Source organism: Cololabis saira, chromosome 21, assembly GCF_033807715.1.
Source record: "Cololabis saira isolate AMF1-May2022 chromosome 21, fColSai1.1, whole genome shotgun sequence".
Lineage (NCBI taxonomy): Eukaryota > Metazoa > Chordata > Actinopteri > Beloniformes > Belonidae > Cololabis > Cololabis saira.
In genome coordinates, this window is record NC_084607.1 from 9,362,648 (window position 1) to 9,389,135 (window position 26,488).

Genomic DNA, 26,488 nt, shown 5'->3' on the forward strand with positions numbered 1-26,488 from the left:
ACTTTATTGTCATTGCACAGAGTAAACGTACTCAGACAACGAAATGCAGTTAGTATCCTACCAGAGGTGCAAAGAAGCAGAAAGTACAGTGGTATAAAATAATGAGGTACAGTGTGTCAGGGATGGTTGTTTGAGGACCCAGATGCAGGAGAGCGGGAGGCAGGAGTTCCAAAAACAGGGTTTATTTAACAAAAAAGCAAGAACAAAAACACTGCAGAGCAGGATTAACAAAAAAAGGCCAAGGAGAACATGGAGGGAGCAAACAGTACGGACCGACAGGGAGCAGGGAAAGACAAGAGCAGATATACACAGGGGATAACGAGACACAGGTGCGAACAATCAGGGCAGATGGAAAACAGGCGGGGCCGAACAGAAAACACAAACTGGGGGAAATGTCAAACCCTGACACAGTGTGTGCAAAGTGAGCAGCAGTTTTGTAAACGGTGACAAACTATGAAAGGATATATACAGTATGGAAGATATGTACAATACAGTAAAGTAGTAAATGATGCTGAGACTATAAACATGAGAATATACAGTATGTAGTAGTAGTAGTAAACCTTTATTTTACCAGGCAAGAATTGCTAAGAATACATTCTTATTTAAGGCAATGGCCTGGTAGGAGGTGAAAGACCTCCTAAGGGGAAGGGAGAGGGGGAGTAACATTAAGATATAGACAATAAAAGTACATACAACAGTGACACAAAAGAAAAAGGAATAAAGACATAATGCAATGACACACCACAGAATGACAGTTAGTTTGACTTACAGTGACATACAACAAGTTAAGTAAGGACAGAGACACTAAAAGTAAAAACAGTGATACTAGACAACCATAAATGAGATATAAGTGAGTATAAGAATATGTGTATGAAAGAAGATTCTCCAGGACCGCTTGAACCTCAGCAGTGACCTTCAGTGGTCCCTGAACCGCACCTTGAGAGACCAGCAAGGCATCAACGCACGATTGGTCGTTAATTTTTTAATTTAATTTTTTTGTGTGGGTACTTTTTGTTGTTGTTGCTCTTTGTTTTGTTTTTTGTTTGTTTTTAGCGGGTACATGATGAGATAAATACCAAAAAAAGTCGAGAAAGAAATCTGTGAGGGGTGTGTCCTTTTAGAAGACGGATGGATCATCCGACCAATGAGCGTTCGGTATTATTCAGCGGCAACCAATCAGCTGCGCCACTCCGAGCCGTCGCTCCGCACGAGTTAAAGCTGATTTATGGTTCCGCGTTACACCAACGCAGAGCCTACGCCGTACCCTACGGCGTAGTCTCTGCGTCGATTTAACGCAGAACCATAATTCAGTCCTCACAGGTTGCGCTGTTGTGTTGTCACTTTGCAGACAAGAGAAACGAGCAGCAGCGTGTGAGTGAGCGGTCCACTCCTCAGAGCCTTTTGCTCGTGTCATTTTATGCAACATGAAAGATAATACGCCATTTATCCACGCTATGGGCTAAACCGCAACTCTCAGTCCGCTTTTTTTCCCACTTGAAAGTAAACTGTGAAGCCAAAAAAAAAAAGAGAAAGAAAGAGAGAAAAGAAATGATGGTGATCATCACTTTGTCCACCAAGAGAGCCGAGCACAGCCTGGGATAATCGCTGCCTGCGGGGAACGACGGGACCATCGTGGGGGATGTCCGGCAGAGGAGGCTGCAGCCAGCCCAGCCTGCAGCCGCTGCGGGCCACGGTGCCCTACCAGCTGCACAGGGGCCGCGCTGCGGCTGCAGCTCCGCTCTGCAGGGAGCCCCGCACCCAGGGTGAGTACCGCACAACTGCACATGCATCCTCCCTCATGTGCTCCACACACAAGAAAAAAGTTTGTCCCAGTCCAACTTTGTCACAAGTTTATGTTTCAGTGAACAAAAACTTTCTGCAAAATTAAGATTATGACAAGCAAGTTGATAATTGACAGAAAATGAACATTAATAGTGGTGTGTCTTTTTATTTTCTCGTTTTTTTGGCTACAATTTGTAATCTGTCCCAGTAATCCAGAAAAATAACATCATTATAAGGTTTAGCTCTTATATGACTGTTGAAAGCATGAATAACTGTGTAATTACAACTGTGTCCTGAAAGAAAGAGGCCATGTTTCTCATCCTTACTGGGGGAGAAGAAAAAGAAGGATAATCCAGAATATTTTCACTTGATCTAAAAGATACAACCCCAGCACGCTATAAGGAAGTTAAGTCAACAATGAAGGCTGCTAACTCTGAAACATAACACTCTTCTCATAATGTTATTTGGACACTCAGCTGCCCCTTTGCACTCTGACCTGCAGGATTTCTGCCGCATGCTTGATGCTAACACAGCAGCAGCTTTAAAGGCCTCTTTGTTTCCCTCCGAGTGCTTTTTCTTTAACTGTATCGACGAATCTCTCATCTGCGTGTTATTTATACGTCCTGCCTGGCCTGCGAACCCTGGCAGATGAAGGCACGCCTGTGGGTGTGCTTTCAGGTCAGGGCTAGATAAACTGGTAGCCTGCGGTGCGTGTTTCCAGTGTACTGTAGCTGGAATATCTTTTGCTCCAGGTCAGAAGCATAATCCCCACCTGCCGGAGGCATGAAGAGCGTGCCAGCATGGAACACATGCGCTCGATCACACAGTTCGACTCCAGTGCACATTTATAGATGTGGAGGAAGCCCTGGAGAGGGTTTGGGAAAGTGACCAGTGGTCTTCGGGGGAGAGGCTCGCTGATGTGATGTGTTATATTTCTGTTTCCTAAAGCAGACAGGACCACAGCCCGCCCACCGAGACCCACCATCCGACGAACTCTTTCCCTGGACACAATCGTGGGGCCTTATCTGCAGGGACAGTGGCCCAAAGAAGCCGAGGGCACCGCTGTTACCTGCGTCAACGACAAAGCCACCCAGGTGAACATCGGCACATCTCGGATGTCTTAAATGAGTGATATGATAACTCTGAGCAAATCACACCGGGTTCAGGTGAATGCCAGGCTGTATGAAAGCAGGGTTTCTGCTGGTGCAGTGACTCATTTCCCATGAAAACCTGTTGCTTCATGTTGCAGAGAGGAAAGAGGAGGCAAGGTCGAATTCCAGACGTTTGTCAGCTCTTCCTCAAAAGGATTTCCATGAAACGCAAGATATCTGATATTGGCTCTGCAGGTGTCTGGTGGTTCCAGTTCGACGCGGCGGGTGGAAAGCAGCCAACTGGAAATAGTCGTTTTTGTTCTTCTTTAAACTGCTGTTCTTCCCTCGCTCCCCCCTCGACTGTATCTGCCCCAAACTGGTGCACAAAGCCCAGAGTAACATCACCAAGCTCCGCAGCTTCGTCTTCGCTCCTGACACAGTTTAAACCCCCTTTGCTTCCATTGTGAGGAACAAACCCCTCCTGACCTCATTATACAGACACCCCATCCCCCAGTGCTCTCCTCAAGCGCACTCTCACATGCACACCAGCAAACCCACCTCCTTTTGCTGAAGTTGCTCTGCATTATGTCAGATGGTGTAACTGCTCGTTCATGGACGCAACTGCACTTCTTCGGTCATGACGCTTAAAACGTTGCAGAGATCGATCAGCGTCTCTGCAAACTTCATAATGAAACTTAGTTTATTCATCACTTAGAGGTTAAACAGAGAATAAGGATTAGATATTAGTGGATTGATAGAACCACATAGTTGTTTAAGTTATTTAAATTTCATGTTGGTCTACAGGAGCTTTCTGCTTCATGTGATCAGACTTCAAAACATGTTTTAAAGTTGTTCCACCAGCGTGTTGATGTTTACCGCAAGCTAATTAGCACAAAACACTCGGCATGGCTGCTGTTGCTTTTGATAGTCTCCGTTCTTCTGCAGATTCTTGGCTCGTTATCAGTAAAGGGAGATGTTTGAAGTAGGCGCTAAATAAAAAGTCAGCAACAGACCAAAGCGAATACTGAGCATATCTGGCTGGCACGGCATGGACTGAGGGGTGGACACGCTCGTAGCATCTGACGTAGGTTTGCCCTCCACCCGTTCACACTCCGGGGGACAGGCTGCAGCTCGTCTGCCCGGGTCCCGCTTAAAGACTTACACATCAGCAGCTGTCAATCAAATATGATGTGTAAAAAGCAGGATCACTAATGTCAGTTGGACTCCTCATCTGGGTACCAGGACCGTATTTAGGTTTTATGAGATCTATTAAACAGTGATAGAGTTACATCAGTCTAAAAGCCAAGTTGATATGATTCGCTCTTCATAGACGTTCACCAGAACAGGAGATTAAGTCCATTTGCCTCCCCCCCCTCTCTTTCTCTCTTTTAATGCCAATTTGATGTTTCTGCCTTTCGGGAAAAACATCTCTAACAAAACTAGTATTCTCTTTTATATGTAACTGTTTTTTTTTCATCTCACCATTATGCTACCGTGTTAACTTGCAGCTCTAATCCAGCTATGAACGAGAGTTCAGGACACATTCATGAGTTGTCCAAACTGGAAACATTAGCCTTGCGGACCAAAGGCTCTGCTACCTTTAAGTCTTTTTATAGGTTAATATCCCATGATCCCCTGCTCGTGTTGTAGGGAGGGTAGGCCTGTTGGTTTTGGATGAAGTGGAGAAGGAGAAGGAGGGGGGGGGTGGGCAGTTGTAACTCTATATCAATGTCACGGTATGGCCGACCCGGGCTGTATTCTGAATTATTTGGATTCAGATACGTTGGACGTTTTAGTTCAACTGAAGAGGAGATCATGGAACTGGGAAAACATTTCTCTGAAACGGTGGAGCTGCTAGCTTAAAGGAGGTTGTATAAACTGAGAAGGGAGAGCGGCGGTGTGATCGCTGCATGCATCGGTAGCCGAGGCCGGCGCGTGAATAGTATGGACACTGGTGAGTGGATCAAGTTTTGTGTGGAAGCAGCTGGCGATGATCGTGGAGGCAGCAGGACTCGGAGTATCTGATCCCGCTGGTCACAACTAGAGCCTGGTGTCCACTGGGTTGAAAAATGAACGCCCAGTCATCTGCTCGCGGCCGGCAGCCGGCGGCGGCGGCCGACCCGGCTCCAGCTGGCAGGAGATCAAGGGTCAACGTGAAGAAATCGGTACGAACATGGCGGTGAAAGTGTGGATGTTGTGGTGTCCTGACAAAAGAAGAAGTGCACCCGGTTTAGTGTTTGTGCCTTGTTGTTTTCACTCCACAGTACGTGACTTTGGAAATAACAGGGTGAGCGTTTGTGTGTTTTGAGTGCAGCGAGGTGTTGAATTTGCACTTAAAGTATTGATGGCGGTGTGGTTTGGATGTTTTCTCGAGTGTGTGTGTGTGTGTGTGTGTGTGTGTGTGGAAGTGGGGCGGTTTTGAAGCTCACAGTGGTTTCTTGTTGCCCTCCCGCCGTACAGCTGTTGTGGGGCAGGTGTGCGAGACAGCTGCGGGGTTCAGCCGCCGTGTCCAACTCTCCAGTGCTGCTGCTCAAAGGGGTTTGCTGGCTCAGCAAAAAAATTTGAAATGCCCCCAAACAGACAACCCTGCTGACAGTTATAACTACCGCTGCTAACCCCCCCGACACACACACACACACACACACACACACACACACTGGACTCCTTGTTTATCCCACTGTGACGTTTTTTTTTTAAAGACTCCAACTTCCTGGGCGGAGGAGACCCGAGGACGGAGAAGTGCTGGTGGACACAAGCGCTCGGCGTCGTGGGGCAGCGCAGAGCACCTGAGGGAGGCAAGTACCCCGCTCTCACCAACAGCTGTTAAACACTCAGCTGTCTGTACGCACAAGCAGTCTCTCACTGATTGTGACACATTAACCCCCCCTGAAAGCAAAATAGGAAACCTTTTCTCCTAGGGCTGGGCGATATATCGAGATTTTAATATATATCGATATATTTTCAAACGCGATATGGTACGAGACAATATCGTTTATATCGATTATTAAAAAAAAAAAAAAACATTTTAAATGATTTTGATATAGCTTATTTTGTGACAAATTGACTTGAATGTTTTATTTGAGATTTGCACAAATGTTTTGTTATTTGCACAACTGTCAACCTCAGTGGAAAAGTCTGCCTGTTACTGTCTACATTGTATTAATTGCACACTGTATTTTAATTTAATTGTTATGCAGGAAAGGGATATTTGTTTTATTTTATTCAAGAAGCATTTTTATTCTATAAATGCAGGCAGTTTATTTTTATTTCATTTGTTTTATACATTTTGATATTGTGCAGACCTCTGTTGATAAATGTACCTGTGTGACATTTGTCACGAGGCTTTGTATTAAAACTGACTGTTTTTTTCAGGGTTTGCCTCAGAAAGAAATGAAGCTAACAGAGATGCTATGCTATAATGCTTTGGGGGAAACCCCAATTATGGCACAGAAAAAATATCGATATATATCAAGTATCGCCATTCAGCTAGAAAATATCGAGATATTTATTTATTTATTTATTTATTTCTCAGGACAATGCACATTGATGAACATATATACATATGTAAATGTGCCAGATTGTAGCACAAGGCTAGTTTCCATCTGCAGTCCAATATAGGCAGGTAAGGTGTTAAAAGCAGAGAAGATAAAAATGCAATAAGAAAAAGAAAACAGAAACAAAGACAAGTACAATTAGTAAATACAAGTACAATTAGTAAAATGAGAATGATATGACTTTTGGTCCATATCGCCCAGCCCTAACGCACAGGCGGTCTCTCACTGATTGTGACACATTAACCCCCCCTGAGAGCCAAATAGGAAACCTTTTCTCCTCATAGTCAGTCCCACTGTCTTCTTAATCTTTCCTTTGTGTCTTCGCTCTGCCCTCAGGTGGCCAAGCTGAGGCACCAGCTGCAGAAGCGCTCCCGACATGCCGCTCCTCCTGCCGGCTTTGAGCTGCCTCGCCCCCCCCTGCCGGCGGGCCACGCGGCAGGGATCACTCAGGTAGCCCATAAAAAAACGCAACATGTAAATTAAGGAGCCATCCATCAAATGCGGCCAGAACAGAACTGTCTTCCACGAGCAGACGTGGGTGAACGTGGCAACAGGGATATAAAAATCGCAGTCTTTTATTAGGAGCGGCTGTCACCAAGCCCCCCCCCCCGTGCGGCTGCCGCGGTCTCAGAGAGACTATTTGCAACCAGAATGCCAGCGATGGGACACGGACACCCCATAACTGTGCTGGGATGTTTTTCTGCAGACAATGCCCCTGATGCCGCTGAACAGACTGGCCCCGCGGCTACGCCGGAGCGTGGAAGGCCTCAGCTTAGAGCTGGAGGAGGTGTTCGTGTCTGAGAAACCAGCTGATCAACATGAGGTCAGTGCAGCGATCTGGAAGGGTGGAGGGAATGTTGATTAAATAAAACCGGGGTGAATACTAAAGATTAGTCCATGTGTCCTGCATTTTAATTCCAATCAAATCCACATATCGACATTTTCCACGTTTCTTCTTAAATGTTCCAGATCCTGGATATCCCAGACGGCCACAGGGCTCCGGTCCCCGTCCAGAGGTGCAGCAGTGGCTCTCAGAGTGATCCCTCACCTGGACCTCTGGATCCTGCCCTCCTCTCCCCCTCTCAGTCTCCTTGTCCACTCGATCCATCGCTCCTGTCGCCTTCAGGTTCCCCTGGTCCACTGAATCCATCACTTTTGTCCCCATCAGAGTCTCCCTCAGAGTCTCCTTGTCCCATGGGAGAGCCAGGTTAGACAGCGTGACATTGTTCAGTGCAGTCTCTTTAAACTGTGGACTGCCTTTGTCTTGCCCGGGACTTTTTTGAATTTTTTTTGTCTGTCTCTCTCAACAGAGCCGGTGGACTGTGAGACTTTGAGTCCCTCCCCGTCAATGTCTCTTCCTTCGTTTGCACTGGATCCTCCTCTGCTGCAGCCCTGCTCGTCTTCCCCTCGGCCCAACAAAACCTACTCTTTCCAGCGGGAGCCGCCGGAGGGCTGCGATCGAATTCGAGTATGCGAAGAAGCCATGTGAGTAGCAACTTTGAGATTGACTGCCTGTAGATCACGGACGCATTTTCCAGTCACTGAAGCTTGAAAACCTGGAGTTCACGCTTCAAGCACCGATATTGTCTCGACAAAATCAGTTCCCAAAGCTACTCACACGTGCTTACCACGTTTAAGAGCACTTTGTATGAGGAGATTATCCTTTATAATGTTTCAAACCCATTTATTAGAAACATATAAAGTAATAGAAATGGAATTCGGGGGCCCCTTGACCAAAGTTTGGTTTGTATAGGAGAGGAATCTAATAGTTAATATGTATAGAAGATTTAGATTTTTTGTTCTACATCAGACAGCTTTGATAAACTTGAAGATAATCTTTCTGCCTTTCATAATAATATCTCACTCTTTTGAAAAATGCTGTATGTTGCATTTATCAAATACGTACATACTTGAATTGATAAATAATGATTACAAATACGAATGATGCTGTGATAGAACATACATGAACAACTCCAGTCCTCTCAGACTGAGTTTGATACATCAAAACACCCACGAATACAACGAGAGCAAAACAGGATGTCATATCAACTGCGAATCAAGTTCAGATCAAAACAAAGGGAGGCAAAGTTGTGATCAGTTGAATGACGCAGTATTGTAAAGAATTAAAGATTGTAAAGATGTGTGACCTTAGATATATATATATATATATATATATATATATATATATATATATATATATATATATATATATATATATATATATATATATATATATATATATATATATATATATATATATATTGTGGCAGTGTTATTGTCATCTTTGCTTCATTTTCAAATGTAACTTTTTCTAACTTTGTTGCATATTATTAAGATTAATGAGGAAAAATAGGCTAATTAGTTACTTGATGAAAAAGTCACATTGATGAAGCTATTTTGATTATGTATTTGTGTGGTCATGGGTGGGAGTGGGAGTTTTCATTGTTTCAAATTAGAGGATTTGATCCATTCTTTTATGAACTTGAAACTTTTGTATTTAAATCTGCTTCTATGTATTTATGTTATAAAGATTCATCAATCATTAATTAAGTCATTATTAATGTAATATTTGCTGGAAACCTCTTCTAAATTAATTTTAATTTAACAGACTAGTACAGGACAAATAAATGGAGCAAACGATTGAATGTGGAAGCCATAACTGCTCATTTAAATATGCGGAACGACACATGAGGTTGTGGCTTTTGGGACCCTTGATGATGCAGTTTCCTGCGGTGCAATCTAAGAACTCTTCCAACCTTTTCACCCTCAGGTCTGCTTGTCAGGACGAGCATCTCCTCCAGCCATCCTGCCCCGACCCCAATAAAGTCAACTTCACCCCACACGGAGGCTCGGCTTTCTGCCCCGTCAGTATTCTGAAGCCCCTGCTTCCCTCCATGGACCTCCTCTTCCGTGGCCTGTCAGTGTCTCCGGTCACCGGCTGCTCGGGTCAGGTCTCTCCTACCAGGCAACTGAGCATGCAGTAGATGGATATCTGAGCAGCGTCTCTCAGGACTAAACCACGTTGCACTGCCAGGACCTGAAGAACCTGGATGTGTTTTATACGCGCCATGGCAATGGTGCCATGATCACTGTGCTCATAACAGACTGTGTGACTGAAAGCATTTGTTATTATTCTAGAAAAATGTGGCCTGTTTTACTGCAATATGTTTGATTAAGCTGATTTTTACCTCATCAGCACTTACTGTGTCCCGGTGTTCCCCTGTAAGAGACATAGTTTAGACTGCAGGACTTGTTGCTGAATTATTAGAACATGCTGAAAAGAGCTTAGAAATATCTGAAGACTTGAAAACAGAATTTCATTTTTAGTTGTTTTTGTTAGCTTTTAAGATGACGCTGCAATCCACCATAGCTGTTTTCAGGAATCCTATCAAAGTAAGTACATTTATTGTCAAAAGCCAAGCACTTACTACACACAAGTATCACTTTCTGACCATCCTCAACTATCGATCAGAATTATACTGAAGCTTTCATCAACATTCACATTATTTTTTAGGTGTTTAAATCTTGTTTGAAAAGACGTATTTTTTGGTCAATAGTTTATATGGCCTGACTTTTCTACAGATGTTTCTAGGAAGATATATATTTTTGTATCTTTGTAAGGAGTTACAGAGGGTTTCTGTTATGTTTGCTGAGGAAACCGACTCGTCTCTGTTTATACGTGGGTTACTTATGAGCAGTAACGGAAGTTTTATTAGCTTTACTTGCCCGCGACAGGCATCATTACCACCAAATTGTTTCGTAGACGTTTCCTGTGGGTCACTTGACTCAGAGGCTTTTTAGTGCCAGCTGTTCTGATCACAAAGTGTTGTTAAAATGCATAAAGCACCAGGTTTGAAAGAATGTTTCATTGAAAAACTGATTAAACAAAAAAAAAACAAGAACTACATGAAAAAGGATTGATCTGATGTCAATGTTTCATTTTTTTACGAGCATCTTACTTTTTCTTTTTATGCTCGGTCTTACAATTCAGATAGATATATTACAAATAATACCACAAGTTCAGCAACATTTGTGAGATAACAATTAAAAGAATTTTAATAGAAAAGAGCAAAAAAAGAAAACAGATAATAAAAGAATAAATGGGTCAGTTTGAATTTAATTTGGGATATGTTGATAAAATGCTGAAAACAAATTATAATTTCAGTCAGAGAAAAGATTCAATTGAATTGCTTTTAAAATAAAATAAATGTTTTATACTACATAAATACGTAAATAAATAGATTTTACCAATGTATTAGCACTAGTCACAGTTGGTCACTAAACGTAAAGCCACATGCACTCACCAGAAGCAAACTATTTGTAACTAAATTATTCATGGGCCAATTGAGTGAAACTGGATCATTTTTCACCACTCAGTGGTTAATCGCTGGGGTCAGTTTCAGAAATCAGGTTTTGTAGAAACTTTAGAGTATGTTGAAGCTGAATTCAGGGAAATTGGAGATAACTTGTAGCCTGTTACCATGGTAACTGACTCTGTAAACTAAACCTGTCAAAGGCAAGCTCACTTCAACATACCCCAAGTAACTTTCTGTCTCCCGTGAAACATTAAAAGAGTTCATTTTCATCAGACTATCGATCTAAAGCGTATTTTTGAGACATATATGAACGATGACATCACACTTGCGTCAGGAAAGTAGATTTAGGATCCGACTGTAGTTAAATGGGTCACTTGTCCTACTCATGAATGATTTTTTTTTAATGCATTAGGTCCGTACTTAAGAATCACCTCCGTTCACTTTGCGTTGCCATGGTAACACGCAGCATCCGACCTCCATGGATGATGGTTTTATTCATCTCTGTATCTCAGGGTTAACCAACCTGGATTTGATTTAACCAACTCTGAACACCTTCATTTTATTTTCGAAATAACTGCAACAAAGAACAAACATTGTTATATAGGCCTACATAAAAATAGCGACATTTCCAGGGAGAAATTTCAGGTAAAGATATTACAGAATCCTTCTAGTTTTTGAGTCCGATAAGCTTCGGATGTATTGTTCAGTTTCCTTTCTAAAAGCTTTGAATAAGGGTTTAAAATGACCAAATTTATGAATTTATGAATATGATGTTTCCCTAAAATGATCAGCAAGTTTATTAAGTATAACTATTCTTTCTGTCTTTTGGTTTTGTAGTTATGAAAACCAAGCAGTACATCCTCCCAACAGAAAAGTTGGAATCAAGTTTAGCCATAACGCCCCAACTTATTCCTGAAAGTTTATTTGTTTATTTGTTTATTTAAAATGATCCCCATTAGTCTTCTCCATGGGAAGACTATTCTTCCTGGGGTCCACACATAGACATACAAAAGATAATATAAAAGATGATAATATAATAATAATATAATAACATGACAATAATAAAGATGACAATAATCCAACTCAAAAAGGGTGAAAAATCTTCACTACAATTCCTGAAATAATAAATTGAACCAAAAATAAAAGATTAAGTAACCAACCATCCACATCCTACGTAGCAATATTTGCTACTATCACCAGATCTGTTCGGCTTATGAACAAGATAGTTTACAACGACTTTATAATATACCCATCCCTCTATTTATAGAAGTATAAATATATATTACATATCATAATATACTCATACATTATAATATACTCATACTTCTAAACTATACTCTCATAGCCTACAGATATTTAGAACATATTTACTATTACATTTATAATATATATAATATACATACAATTTGGACAATAATCACAATATATACCTCGGAGAGATCATAACTTCCTTTTGAACTACAGCCTGCTTCAGTCTTCTTTTAAAACCTGACATCTTGTTTATTGCAACATGGGGGGAGATGGTTCCAGTGTGTGACTGCTCTATACATTACTGTTTTTTTCAAAGCAAAGTGACAGTTGAAACATTGTTGTTTCGGGTTCAGAAGTGTTTGGCAGGGAAGTGTCTTTGAATCAGTAAAGCGCCTCTCCATCGATTGTTGTTGTTTCTCCCAATGACACGTGGATTTGTGCTTCAAATAGATAAGCCCCGCCTCTCCCTGGAATCTGCGCTGTGATTGGTTCCCTGCGCCTCCCTCCCCTCCTCAACAGCCAATCAAATTCCTCCACATCCAAGGACCAACGATGGACCTCTTGTTTCCTACTGAGCTGTCTGTAATAATGCCTCAACATACAAATAAACATTAACACATCTTCAGATTAAATACAGTTTACATAATTTATGGAATTTCGTTTGCTGGACTTGTGTGAGTTCACTAAATGTATCACCTTAGGTTTAGGATTGATATTTAGTTTATTTGAGTAAAAATAAACCTCCAGGCATCATAGCAGGGGTTGAAACCACTGTCCTTTCTCCCCCTAAAAACTAAACATAAGTAGTAATTGCTCAATGAAAACTCCTTAAAACTTACCTCGGTTTAAGTATTTTTTTACATTTTTTATTTATTTATTTTAACCAAGATAGTAAGTAAATAATAATGACGTGATTCGCTGTTTTGGTGGTGTTTTTTTAATAATCCAGACAAGTCTAGGTGTCACACTGCAGCCACTGCAGCTCAACAGTCTTTGCAAATTCCGCAGCGACTGAGCCACGAGTTCCAGGCTGGTGCTATAGTGGAAATAGTGGAGCTATAGCGGCGATAGTGGTGCTATAGTGGAAATAGTGGAGCTATAGCGGCGATAGTGGAGCTCTAGCGGCGATAGTGGAGCGGGACGCCGGCGTGAGGACCGCCGGGAGCGGAGCGGTGACGGTCAACCTGCCCGGGCTGTCGGGAGACATGGCTGCGGGGAAGGGAGCAGGGAAACCCGCCTCGCTGTGGGACAACATGCGAGTACGGTTCGGTGTTTGCTTCATGGGAGTCTTCGTCTGTTATTTTTATTACGGCATACTACAAGAAACCATGTAAGTGTTTACTTTGAATTAATGAATGGATGAAGTTTATTCAATCATGACAGCACAACACCAAAAACCATTGTGCACAGCGTTGACATTTCACTCAAAAACGAATAATCATGTGCTGAACAATGATTGAAAAGGTATAGGAAGAAGCAAACTGCTTATAAAAGCCTATCCTATATTACCAACTTTCCTTTTTTTGGCTACCAACCTCCAGAAAAGCAAAGAAACAACAGAAAAGCAAAGAAACAACAGAAAAGCAAAGAAACAACAGAAAAGCAAAGAAACAACAGAAAATTAAAGAAACAACAGAAAAGCAAAGAAACAACAGAAAGGCAAAGAAACAACAGAAAAGCAAAGAAACAACAGAAAAGCAAAGATAGTCAATCGCACTTAGAAGCTTCAAAAATAGCTTTACAAACCGTTTTCTTAAAAACCTAAAGAGAATATGTTTTTAAATTTATGTTGGCATCATTCCAGAATTTAACTCCAGTAATGGAGACACATCTCCTTTTCGTACCTTTTTTTTTTTTTTTAGCTTTTTGTACAGTAAGTCTCCTGAATTGAAAAAAAACAACTTTTTTTTAAATTCAGGAAGAAAAACTTTCTAGTGGTTGTATTCTAAGTTGTCATGCACACTACTTTTTAATTTTACACAGCAGCAAAAAAAACATTGTGCACAGCATTGACATTTCACACAAAACCAATAATCATGTGTTGAACAATGATTGAAAAGGCATAGGCAGAAGCAAACTGCTTATAAAAGCAGTTTTTCTATATTACCAACTTTCTTTTTTTGGCTACAAACCTCCAGAAAAGCAAAGAAACATTAACAGATAGTCAATTGCACTTATAAGCTTCAAAAATAGCTGTACAAACTATTTTCTTGAAAACCAAAAGAGAATAACATGTTTTTAAATTTATGTTGGCATAATGCCAGAATTTAACTCCAGTAATGGAGACACGTCTCCTTTTCATGTTTTTTTTTTTTTAAGCTTTTTTTTGTACAGTACAATTGCAGACACCTCTAAGATTATACGGAGTCTCCTGAATTGAAAAAAACCCACTTTTTTTTTTCCAATTCAGGGAAAAAACTTTCAAGTGGTTGTATTCTAACTTGTCATGCACACTACTTTTTAATTTTACACAGCAGCAAAAAAAGGGTGAAAAGGTCACATATGGGGATTGTGACCTCACAACAGGCATAAAATTTCAAACTGTCTAAAATACTGCATGAAATGCACAGTGCATGGTTGACATGGTCACATTTAACAATACTGATCTGTTTCTCTGACTTTTGCAGCACTCGGGGCAACTATGGTCAGGAGAAGTTCACATTTGCCAGGACATTGGTCTTCATACAGTGTATCATCAGTGCTGTGTTTGCTAAGATCTGTGAGTATGTGGTCTGCATTTTAATACATAGAAACCGATGTTGGTTAGTGATTCAGAGTCTCGGGACAATCTGAAATGCATCAAACCTCAGGGTTCCGTAGCTGCACCAGTTTAATTCATCACATTAATGTATTTGGTACATTGTGGGTAAATGCTTTTTTTATCTTATGAAAAATGTTCCCTCTTTGAACTAGTGATCCAGTTTTTTGAGGGGTCTAAACCAGATCACACCAAGAGCTGGCTCTACGGCCTGTGTTCGCTTTCTTATCTCGGAGCTATGGTGTCCAGTAACTCTGCTCTTCAGTATGTCAACTACCCTACACAGGTGAACCTGCCCCTTTTATAGAATGACTAAATTTAGTAATAAAGCTTTAAAATCATGTGCATAAAGTTTAAAACTAAATCTACTTCTCTTTTTGGAATAGGTGTTGGGGAAATCCTGCAAGCCCATACCAGGTAAATCCGACTATAATTATCTTAATCTTTCCCATAATGTCATAATATGCTCATAATAATATAATTACAGTTGGGGTTGCTATTTCTTGGAAATTAGCTGAAAGGCCTTAGAGATTTCCAAATACTTGAGTTATAATCTTTTGTATGCCTTACTCATTGTAAGTAAGATGGTGCTATTAATCAGCTATAGATTAGGAGGCTCGCTAGTTTGTTCTGCTTGACGGCCACGTCTTGTCAATCATAGTTTGGATATCTTCAGCACATGTATATGCTTTCACTCGTCCATATGTTTCACTCTCAGGGTTCAAGGCCAGTTGACACACTATAGTGTAGTATTTAAAGTGACATTTTTCCATCTTTTTGTTGTTTTCGTGCTGCTACAGTGATGCTGCTTGGTGTCACAATACTGAGGAAGAAGTACCCGCTGGCTAAGTACCTCTGCGTGTTGCTGATTGTGAGCGGCGTTGCTATGTTCCTCTATAAACCCAACAAGAGCTCAGCTGTTGCGGACGACCATATTTTTGGCTTCGGGGAGATTCTGTTGGTGAGTTAACATTTAACTCGTGCCACATTGGCTGTCATGTGTTGGTCTCGGTAGCGTTTCCGTCACATTTGCCTCATGCCCTGCGTTTCTCTGAATCATAGCTTGTCTCTCTGACGCTGGACGGTTTGACCGGCGTGGCACAGGACCACATGCGGTCTCGCTTCCAGACGAGTGCCAACCACATGATGCTGAACATCAACATGTGGTCCACTCTGGTACTGGGACTCGGTGAGTTATTTCTGCCCTGCTTTATGTTTGAGCTATTTCTTCTTTTTTTCCTTACTGATGTTAAACTGGACACAGATCACCAAATCTTCTTGGCGTGGTTCTCTGCTGTCAAAATATTGTAGAACAAAGCAGGAACTTTGGTTCATTGATTGTATATTTGTATGTATGTAGCTTCCCCTACACTCTTGGTTTCTTCTTCTTTTATGAAATAAATGAATAATTTGCACCAAATCAAGTTATCCATTCCTAAATATAGTAGCTGTTTTCCATCGGCTACCTCTCCATCCCTCTCTTCTTCACATTCCACCAATCAATTAATAATATTTTATTATAAAATTAAGAACAAAGGGTAAAATAGGTCGTGCACATGCAATAGCTCAACAGTTGCTGGTCTCAAAGCATAGATCCAGGAAAAAACAAGAGAGGAGACCGCACACTTTTGCTCCCCAGTGCAGATTTATTTAGCACCTAAATAGCGCTAAATAAATCTGCACTGGGGGGCAAAAGTGTGTGGTCTCCTTTCTTGTTTTTTTCTGGATCTATTATAAAATTAAAAACCATTGGATTGCTGTCCAGTTGTATTCTTACAAAGAAATCGCACTGGAGTTGTACAGATTTGTGACGCAGTGATTTCCTCCGTGAACTGTTGGACAAGTATGTGCTTTGATCCTGTAACTAATGGAAATTTATACAAGTTAAAACCAATAATGGGATTATTTGAAGAGGAAAATGTGAGCACAAATTCCTCAGGAGGAAAACTCATTAATGCGGGTGAAACAAAGTGGTGTGGGTTATATTTTATAGATAAAAAAACCCTGCACATCAAAGCCATTGGATCTGTAAGTCGCTTACTATAATATGCTGAAGAGCAAGGAACATAAAACTAATGCAATATAATGATGAGCTCTCTTAAGTCGGGCCCTAATGGGCTGCAAGATAAACATAGAAAGGTCAAAGCCAAAATGAGAACTGCGAGGCTGTTATACTTGCAAACTATTTGCTAGTGTATGCTGTCTGAGTTGGGCCCCGTGCCACCTGAACTTGTTAAATACAGTTAAGTGCGGTCGAAGAGTCAATTTTTCCCTTAGGTGGATTTCGAAGTGAAATGACCCAAAAGTATTTATGTAGTGGCCATAATGAGGCCTGTTCTTAATCTCCAGAGGTGCTTCAGTGGTTCTGTTATTATCTCCCGTAGCAGTAGTTTCACTGAACCGCTCTTTTATGAAAGAGATGACACTTTGGAGTTTCATCATTCAAAATAAGTCTCTTTTTTTCCCATATAGTCAAAAAGTTGGGGATTTTGGGATTCATGTCAGTATGTACGAGAGACTGTAAATACTACACGATCTCTTGATAGGTCAAAAAGACTCACAATAGTCCGCAAACAACAAGTAAAAACCATTTCTGCTCCATAAAGTTCATTATTAATGTTTTTAGTTGTGAAAATGGATCATATTTGAATTCTTGATGCTATATGCTAAGCTAAACTAGTTAGCCAGTTTAGCTTTAGCAAACCGCTATGAAATACAGTTAAAAATAAAGATCGTTTATAAAGTCCTTTTTTAAAGACAAGGCTCTTGACTATTAAGGCACTAATATTTTTTTATTTATTTTGTTAATATAGTCATACATTTTTGGATTCATGTCATGAGACGATAAATGCTTTCTGTTACTTTTTTAGTGGTTTCAATGACAAACTTTGCTGATTCGAAACATTTTAAAACTGTAGATACTTGAAACAACTCTTTAAGAGGAAAAAAGGGATTTTATTTATTTAAAAAAAATCCTTTTATTGTTATTGGTGTTAAAATACGTCTTAAAAGGTAGGATTTTTTATTTTGCACTGATGACAATGTTTCCATCCCACCACCACACGATACATACATGCTGTTGCTTTTTGGAACCACTTGGTGGCGCCACACAGCAACTTTTCTGAATCTACGTCTGATTTTCCTCAGCACCGGATGCCATGGAGATGCTTGACTTAAAATGCATCACGATGATCAGTAGCTTTTTTTTTTTTTTTTTGTGCTCTTTTTGTAATGCTGCTGATGTTCTGTCTTTTCAGCTGTGTCGTGGACTGGGGAAGTGTGGGAGTTCCTGAGTTTTGCCGACCGCCACCCCAGTATCTTTTACAACATCCTACTGTTTGGACTCACCAGTGCTTTAGGACAGGTAGATGGTTGAGGGGAAGGACTGATATGATTAAAAAAAAACAACCTGGCTACTATTGTATGATGACAAAAAGGAAATACTTTGATACGCTTTATCATGAATGCTTTGCAAAGAGTGATTTAAATCACACTATTATTTTTAATCTCTTGCCAGACCTTCATCTTTATGACGGTTGTGTACTTTGGGCCTCTGACCTGCTCCATCGTCACCACGACCAGGAAGTTCTTCACAATTCTCGGCTCTGTTATTTTGTTCGGGAATGTCATGAGCACGATGCAGTGGTCCGGCACCATCTTAGTGTTCCTCGGTAGGTCTTCCTTTGTGGATTCATTCAGTCTGTTTTCCTCTTTTTCTCTTCCATCTTTGTTTTAAAACCTAACATGTTCATCAGCGCGCTGACTCTGTGTGATGATGATGGTCACAGATGCTTCCCAAACACAGTTTTAAGTTCAGTCAGTGCAGGACTACTCCCCACATGGGAAGTGCAGGTGTCCTGAACTGAGGTCAACAACTGTAACTCTTACTGGTTTTGTATTGCTCCTTTTGTTGAATATTCACATCTTTTGTTTTCTCTTTTAGGTCTTGGATTGGATGCTAAATTTGGCAAAGGCCCCAGGAAAACAACACATTAAAACCTCTGGAGCACACAGAAACATTCAGCATTAAATGGAAACCCAGTACAACTGGAATCCTGTTTTCAGAAGACGTCCCGCACAGATAAACTGGACTATGTGCCTAACGATTTGTTAAAGTGTGGTCAGATATTTAAGTGTACTTCAAAACTCCAGTTTGTTGTATATTGTTGATATGTTGAAGAGAATGTGTTCTACTTTGGGGGCAAGTCCAGACTGAACAGTGACGAACTGTAAGCCACAAGCTACCAGGAGAAATTTGGTCTGGCTGATGAGTTGGGGTGAAAAAAAACAACGAAAAACAAAATGCATATGTAGGAAAACCCTTTCTGAAACCAGCTCCCTTGACTTAAATGGATGTTAAATTAAAAAAAAAAATACGTTTCCAATGCTGAACACATAATTTAATACTAAATGTTTTACAAATGATGCTTGAATATGTGTAATTATTACCTCTGGTTATATTTTGGAAAACTGTAAGTCGTTTCATGATGACATTTGAAAAAAAAAAAGTAAACGGTTGTATGTATCCCGTTGTTGCGTCCAATCTTAGTTCTCAGTTGTTTTTGCTTTTATTTTGTATAAGTTGAAAATAACTTGCCATAAAAGGGAAATTGTCATAATCCACGGTGGTTTTCGTTCCGTATCTTATTGTGCTCTGTTGATTTCAGTTCTAATACTCTGCTTCATCACAGAAATAAGTGATGGATCCTTGTTGTAAATATCCCTGCTTCAATTGGAAGCTGCTACAGTACTTCCAGCTGCACAATAACAAACATTGTAGTTTATTTAGGGATGATAACAAAGCAGAAATACTTACTGTACATAGGTGGCGGAGTACCGACAGCTCAGAGATGATGGTGACAGATGGTTCGTGTTGACTGTTGTTTCCTGTGCTGCTTGCACTTTTGCCAGCCAAGTTTACATACATACTTAATTACCATTTTAGTGAATGTCATGGTAGATAAGCATTTTCAATATTTTATTCTTTGCTAGTCATTTTGGTTGTGGCAGCAGCCTTATGGTAGCAACAGCAATAAGGTTTAGTGAGGAATGTCTTGTGCAGGCTAATACATTGAAGTCCGTAGTTCAACTGTGGAGGTCTTGTTAAAATGATGTAATTTATGCCTTGCAAGCCCCCTAATGACAGCTCATCCATAAAGACATCCCCAAATGGATTTAAAATGAAAACTATATTAATTATATTACTACTTCCAGACGTGGAGAATCAATGCCAAGGTGTAGAAGAGTTTTCCTGCTGACAGATTATGGCCCAACACCATATTAATGAGACATTTAAGTTGTCTTTGCTTTAATTTGTCATCCATTTGTAAGTTATTAATTTGCTGGTGGAGAATGTTATTCAACCATGTCTAACATTTTTTGTGTGTGGTGCCTTTCAAAATCTAAAGTCACCTTTCAAATGATGAAGAAAGTCAAAAAACAAAGGCAGTAAAAATGAATAAATAACATTAAAACAGGCAGCAGGGTATAAGTGAGTTTGAGTTCGAACAGATGGATTTAATTTGGATTTAAATGATGGAAGCCAGCTTATGTTCCTGTCTAATAATACGTAGATTGCACAGTTTCTTGTTCATTTTAAAGTATTTAAAAAAAATAATCTTATGTTGGGTTCTTACAATGACAGCCTTTAACTGGAAATTCACTGCAACCCACTGAAGAAAATGGAGGGGAAAAAATGAGCTCACTGAAGGGAAGAGACACTACCAAATGTATATTTCTAGGAATAAATAAAAAGGTGTACTAGCTGTGATAGATTGCAACTGAGTCGACTCCTTAAACATGATCATTAAATCTGAATCAAAATACATCTTTTTTTTTAAATTAGTGAAAGAGGAAAACAGCGACACCTACTGTCCTTTAGAAATAAAGTTAGTATATCTGTCCATACAGGTACACATAAGAACAAAGTACTGAGTAATGATGCCGTACTTCAATATGACACAACCACGAGTTATAAATAATGTTATAACATGATTTAAACTGAAAGAGACTTAAATGTCAGCCAACAAGAGTTTATGGGTTGAAATAACTTATTCAAAATATGTATAACTTATTCATGCATTCGTTTTCAATAGGTTGGATTATTGCAATGGCATCTTTACAGGCCTGAACAAGAAATCAATCAGGCAACTGCAGCTGATCCAGAAGGCAGCTGCCAGAGTCCTTACAAACACCAGGAAACTGTGGACCACATTACACCGTCATGGAATCACTGCACTGGGTTTAAAATTTCACTGCTGGTCTACAAAGCACTGAATGGTCTTGGACCAAAATCCATGCTTGACCTTTTAGTTCCCTATGAAGCTCCCAGACCCCTGAGGTTCATCTGGATCTGGTTTGTTCTGTGTCCCAAGAACAAGAACCAAGCAAGGTGAAGCAGCGTTCAGTTATTCTGCTCCTCACCTGTGGAACAAACTTCCTGTAGACCTGAAGTCTGCTCCAACTGTCAGCTCCTTTAAATCAGACCTAAAAACATTACTGTTTACTGAAGCGTATACTCTTAAATTAAATACTTACCTGCTGTACTCTACTGCACTTACTTTTTAACAACTTGTGCTTTTTATTATTTTACCTATTTTCTTATCATTTCATTTTATTTGTTATTTTCTGTTATTGTGTCTCTCTGCTTTTAATGTTGATGTAAAGCACTTTGAATTACTTTGTGTTGAATTTTACTTTATAAATAAACTTGCCTTGCCTTGTCTTGAAATTACTAATTCCTCCAGATCAAAAATGAAACTTGAAGCTTTAATGAAAAAAAGGGAAATAACTCAGTATTTATTGCAAGGATGAGACATATAAGTGGAACTATATAGTGGTGAAGTTTGTGTGTGTGCGTCGTCCTCCAGGCGTGGTGTCCTTCCGCCAAACCTCGCGGATTAATACACGTGGTCTCGTCGTAATCTCGTCATTTCTTCACACTTTGGTACTGCAATATCTCTTTATAGGTCAACAATGCTCGCCCTTGTCCGCAAACAACTCAAAAGCCACCCGGCTGTAAGTAAAAACCATTTTTGCTTCATAAAATTCATTATTGATGTTTTTAGTAGTGAAAAATTACCATTTTAGATTTTTGTTGCTAAATGCTAAGCTAAACTAGGCAAACCGGTCACGTGACTGCGTTGGAATCTGTTTAAAGGATAAACATGGTTAAAAATGTCCTTTTAAAGACATATGATAAAGGCTCTTGCATATTGAGGGTTTGGAGTCAAAAAGGGGCACAGCTAGTTACTGTAAACGAGTTGTAGGATTGAATTAATGCCCAAATCCAATTTGTTCAAACCAGCAAGCTGTTTTTTTTTTCTTTTTTTTTTGTTTTAAATGGTTATGGAAACATTTTTCAGGGTGTATTTTAAGTCCACATTGCGTATATTTTGGTTCCAACGGGCCTAATTGAAGACACTTTACTTGGTTTGGGTCTAATTTCACTGCAACGACGGTATTTTAAGGTTAAGGTTAAGGTTATTTTAAGTAAGATGACCTTTAATTTTCTGTCTCTTCCAGCTGATCCCTCTGTTTTTCTTCATCGGAGGAGGAACAGTCATGTCCATGATGTATCTGGCTCGTTTGGGTTTGAGCCCTCATGTCTGGTAAGTTTTAATGAATTGTTATTGTTGTTTTTGTTAATAAAGGTTGATGAGGTCACAACTCTTGTGAAATCATGTTCATGGTTTCCACTTGTGAGGATCCTCCATGCTCAGTGTAATGTAAATGTCACCTTGACCACATTACTGCTCCAGATGTATTAGTACTATCATCATGTTATGAAAGGGTTCACTGCCTTTCACACTCGCATACATCAAAGGCAAACAAATACAATCTGTATATAGCATATATACTCACACACTTCTCTTCTGATGGCTTTTTTAATGTTACAAAGTCACTATTTTCAAAGAGGTGCTATAAAATCTCCCAACTTTAAGCTAAACTGAGACATGAATGAAGCCACATAAGCAAAGTTACGGTGAGTGGACATGGACAGTATTAATTGGGCTTAAATCTGTCACTTGCCAGTGACTTATGTCAAGTTTTACCCTCTTGAGTTTAATTGTTTTTTTTTTTTTTTGTCTTTTCTGCAGTTGGAACCGCACGAGCAACCCTGAGCCCTGGAACAAACTTGACCCAACTTATCAGTACAAGGTTTGTCTCAGTCACATCGTTGGAAGCCGTTTTAATTGTGCCATGCTGTCATGACTGTGTCTTGGTGGTTTTATCCAGTAATCATTGTATGGATCTCTGCCAGAGGTGCTCCAGATCCGTGGATAAGTCTTTAAGCTTGATTAATCAAAGTGCATAATCTAGTTAATGCTGTTCAGTGTTTACAAATCTCATAAAGTCATTAACTATTCAAAGATAGTAACCTATATATATATATATATATATATATATATATATATATATATATATATATATATATATATATATATGGGGCTGGGGATCAATTTGATTCCGATTCTTAAGATTCAGAATCGATTTATCAAGATTCGATTCGGATATTGATTTGGGTTAGTGTTATTAAAACTGTTTTTTGAGCTGTTGCATGAATTATATGACTGTAGTTATGCAAAATATTACTACTAGTATTATATTGGGATTCAACAGCAAGTATTGCAGCTAATGATGCTGTAAGGACCAATCAGCTCCCAGAATGCTGATAGAACTGCTTTCAGAAACATCATGTGGGTCAGAATTACCAAACAGATCCAGGGAGGAAACGGATGAAATCGGTTTTATTTTTTTCCCACATTCCGTTTTTATTTGTTCTATTTTGGTTTTTAATTTTTGAGCATTTGGTTTTTAGCATTTTTTGCAAATGTAACCCCAAGACAGTATATAAAGTAATGAAATATAGACAATTTATGCAATTATAACCTAACACTTTAATGTTTTCATACCTTTAAACATATTTAAAGGCAAAAACATGGCACCAGTTATTCTTGTGTCCAACAAAACATTCCTTTTTTGGGGATAAACAAAAAAATAACCAAAAGTTGTAATGTAATGATGAAAAAAAAAACAAACATTAAAAGAAGAAAAAAAAATCGATCTTTAGACGTATTAATCGATTTTTAGGAATTAATGAGAATCTATTTAGAATTGGGAAATCGATTTTTTTCAACACAGGCCTAATACATACATGCATACATACATACATACATTTTTTTTAGATGAGCAAAATAGTGTATTTGCTTCTTTTTTTTTTAATGTACATAATGTTGTATGATGGGTGATAAGCTGTGCTATATTCTCTAAAACAAATACTCACACTTGTGTCTTTTCAGTTCTACAAAGTAAACATGGACTACAGCAAACTGAAGAAGGAGGGTCCTGACTTCTGAAGATCACATCGACTGATCTGAAAGCACCATAATCAATCAATCCACACAAACATTGTGGTCTTCCATCAGCTATCTGAGGGATGCAGAAGCTCCACCTGTACATTCATTCATATTTATGTTTCCTCATCCCATGCTTATTGGCTTCTTAAAATTGATTTGTCATTTTTAATTTTTGTCAATAAAGTAAAGGAGTTTATCTCCTTCATAAACAGAAAATAGTTTTTATTTTCTTTATTTGCGTTGGATTCCTGAGCGCACACATCGCATCAGTTTCTCATGCTCTGTTTACTGTTGTGCCATGTTGTCTCTGCTTTGCTTTCACCACCTTTCACCACTGGATTATGCGCTACACTACTCTTGGCTGCTGTCCAGAGGCTCATGGGCAGGGCAGGATCAGCGGATCAGTCTTTAACCTGGCCCAGAACAGGGTGCTACCTCTGGTGGCAGCTGTGAATATCCAGAAGACGTGATAAAACTTCAGGATGTTCACTTCCAGCAGCTGCTAGTTGCGTTTTCTGCACAATTCTCAAACAGTCAGATGCTGCAGTTGTGCTCTCAGAACTGAAAACTGAAGGCAATTCTCTCATTGCAACTCAATATGTTCATGTGGATCACGCAGAGGCGGTGACAGGACTTTACGGTGGGATGTTTAGAGGTGTTTTTCCTTACAGAATGCCATCGCTCTCAGCCAGATGAGTTTGTAAATGTCACCAGGTTGCGCCGTACTGTCTGCAGCTTGGAGAGAAGCAACGAGGATGAACAGCCAACGCAGTGCAGAAAATGTCAAGGAGACTTTCACATTTGAATAGAAGCCCCGTCTAAATCTTCACCCACCCTGGACGCGTTTGTGTGTGTGTGTGTGCGCGCGCTTGCGTGCGTGCGTGCGTGCTCTGGCACAGCATATAGCAGTTTGGTTTTGCAGCATTTGAGTTGTTGCAGCATGCTCGCCCTCTTTACTCATCATTTTAAGTTATTAAGTAATTTCAGATTGTTTCTTGGAAATGGTAATTTACCATAAATGTAATAATTTATGTACACTATTTTCATAGCTAAAATCAAAGCACAGCATGTAAGTGGTATGTCGAATCGTTGGATGATGAACTGTGGTGCTTTCCAGCTCGAGGGAGGTGGGAGCAAACTCAGGAACAAATACTTTATAACAAACCTCGTGTCAAGAAGTGATGTCAACTTGGCTTTTGTACAAACTAACCGGTAATGTTTTTTTTTTTTTTTAAATGTGTCTTTCATTTGTTTACATTTGTATCTATGGTTTTGTGCTTTATTTCATATTCCAATAAATAAAAACTTAAGATTTTCATTAGGATTTAAAGTACCCTCAATCAATTATTAGGTTTCGTCTAGTCTTGTCTAGGTTTGAAAATTAAGTAAATAATACCTACATGAACAACAAAAGACATATCTCATCCTTTTCTAAACCAAAAACAAACCTTAAGTACATCCACACTGCCTCTACAGTCCTGAAAATAAGTAGCAGCTGTGCTGCTAATTAAATGCACTTAAATGAGCTGATGACCAGAGGTTTTGATCACCGTCATAAAAGCAGATATTTTAGTCGTTTGCTGGTTCTGGAGCGTTCAGGTGTGTGTTAATATGAAGGAGGACAGACTTCAGTAATTATCTCAGAGAATCAGTCGTTGATGCTCGTTGATCTGTGAAGGGTTACAAGGTGACTTTTAAATCATTTGGAGTCCATCATTCAGCAGCGAGAGAGATTATTCAGAAACGGTAAACATTCAAGACAGCTGCCAATCTTCACATCAATGGATGCTCCGCAAAGTTCACTGCAAGGTCGGTGCGTGTGATGCTTACAGGCCTCAGTAAGCATGTCAAATGTTAAAATTCTTTGTACTACAAAAAGCAAAAACCCTGAATAAGTACGGCTCATGTACAAAGGTTGCCAGGATTGCCATTTGTTTACTAAACGTTTAAGGCAGACGTGTCCATAGATCCCAGGTATAACGACATATCCCAGCCTATGTTCATGGTTGCCGTAGGAACACAACCGTGTCTACATTTTAAAGCTTCTTTGGAGGCTTATCACAACATTCAGCAGGGTTGGACGTTTTCCATCACGATTTGTTAATTCATCATGGATTTCTGATCAAAGCTATTGGCTTTTGGTTCAAATCCCTGTGGGAGCAAATATCTCATAGATTTACCGACGAGAGGAGTGAATCAACATTGTATTCTGATTAGATTTGGCAAATGAAATCACCACTTAAGCCCACTGACTGACTTTTAGACGGACGTTTGGGCGATTGAATTTCTGTCAGTTATTCTGTAATGTGACATTTATTCAAAATCGATCAAGCCCTTTCAATTTGGTTAAAACGAGACATCAACGTTGAACGTTTCT

At 39.7% G+C, this 26,488-nt stretch overlaps 3 protein-coding genes across 3 annotated transcripts; all 3 read left to right on the forward strand.

The window, feature by feature from the left end:
• Positions 1–1,356: 1,356 nt before the first annotated feature.
• On the forward strand, positions 1,357–10,344 carry LOC133421649 (protein FAM117A-like). The gene is given in 9 exon segments (XM_061711339.1): positions 1,357–1,763; positions 2,731–2,876; positions 5,573–5,668; positions 6,764–6,877; positions 7,134–7,250; positions 7,397–7,634; positions 7,738–7,912; positions 9,198–9,385; positions 9,388–10,344. Coding segments are annotated over 9 exon segments (1,254 nt in total). The 5' UTR covers positions 1,357–1,639; the 3' UTR covers positions 9,444–10,344.
• Positions 10,345–12,784: 2,440 nt separating this feature from the next.
• Positions 12,785–19,371, forward strand: slc35b1 (solute carrier family 35 member B1). Its single transcript, XM_061711427.1, has 9 exons — positions 12,785–13,324; positions 14,622–14,713; positions 14,908–15,038; positions 15,139–15,169; positions 15,553–15,713; positions 15,815–15,941; positions 18,010–18,116; positions 18,270–18,423; positions 18,696–19,371. Exons 1-9 carry the CDS (start codon positions 13,200–13,202, stop codon positions 18,746–18,748), a joined length of 981 nt encoding a protein of 326 aa, XP_061567411.1. The 5' UTR covers positions 12,785–13,199; the 3' UTR covers positions 18,749–19,371.
• Positions 19,372–21,617: 2,246 nt separating this feature from the next.
• On the forward strand, positions 21,618–24,327 carry ndufa4a (NDUFA4 mitochondrial complex associated a). Its single transcript, XM_061711467.1, has 4 exons — positions 21,618–21,769; positions 22,277–22,362; positions 22,852–22,912; positions 24,055–24,327. The coding sequence occupies exons 1-4, from the start codon at positions 21,728–21,730 to the stop codon at positions 24,109–24,111; spliced, it is 246 nt and encodes an 81-aa protein (XP_061567451.1). The 5' UTR covers positions 21,618–21,727; the 3' UTR covers positions 24,112–24,327.
• Positions 24,328–26,488: the final 2,161 nt, after the last annotated feature.

Bases quoted from the DNA above. Each gene is read 5' to 3' on its own strand.
- slc35b1 (XM_061711427.1), top strand. From the start codon at position 13,200: ATGGCTGCGGGGAAGGGAGCAGGGAAACCCGCCTCGCTGTGGGACAAC. The intron at 15,039-15,138 runs GTGAACCTGCCC...TTTTTGGAATAG, and splicing joins ATGTCAACTACCCTACACAG to GTGTTGGGGAAATCCTGCAA. The intron at 18,117-18,269 runs GTAGATGGTTGA...ATCTCTTGCCAG, and splicing joins TCACCAGTGCTTTAGGACAG to ACCTTCATCTTTATGACGGT.
- ndufa4a (XM_061711467.1), top strand. From the start codon at position 21,728: ATGCTCGCCCTTGTCCGCAAACAACTCAAAAGCCACCCGGCT. The intron at 21,770-22,276 runs GTAAGTAAAAAC...TGTCTCTTCCAG, and splicing joins AACTCAAAAGCCACCCGGCT to CTGATCCCTCTGTTTTTCTT. The intron at 22,363-22,851 runs GTAAGTTTTAAT...TCTTTTCTGCAG, and splicing joins GGTTTGAGCCCTCATGTCTG to TTGGAACCGCACGAGCAACC.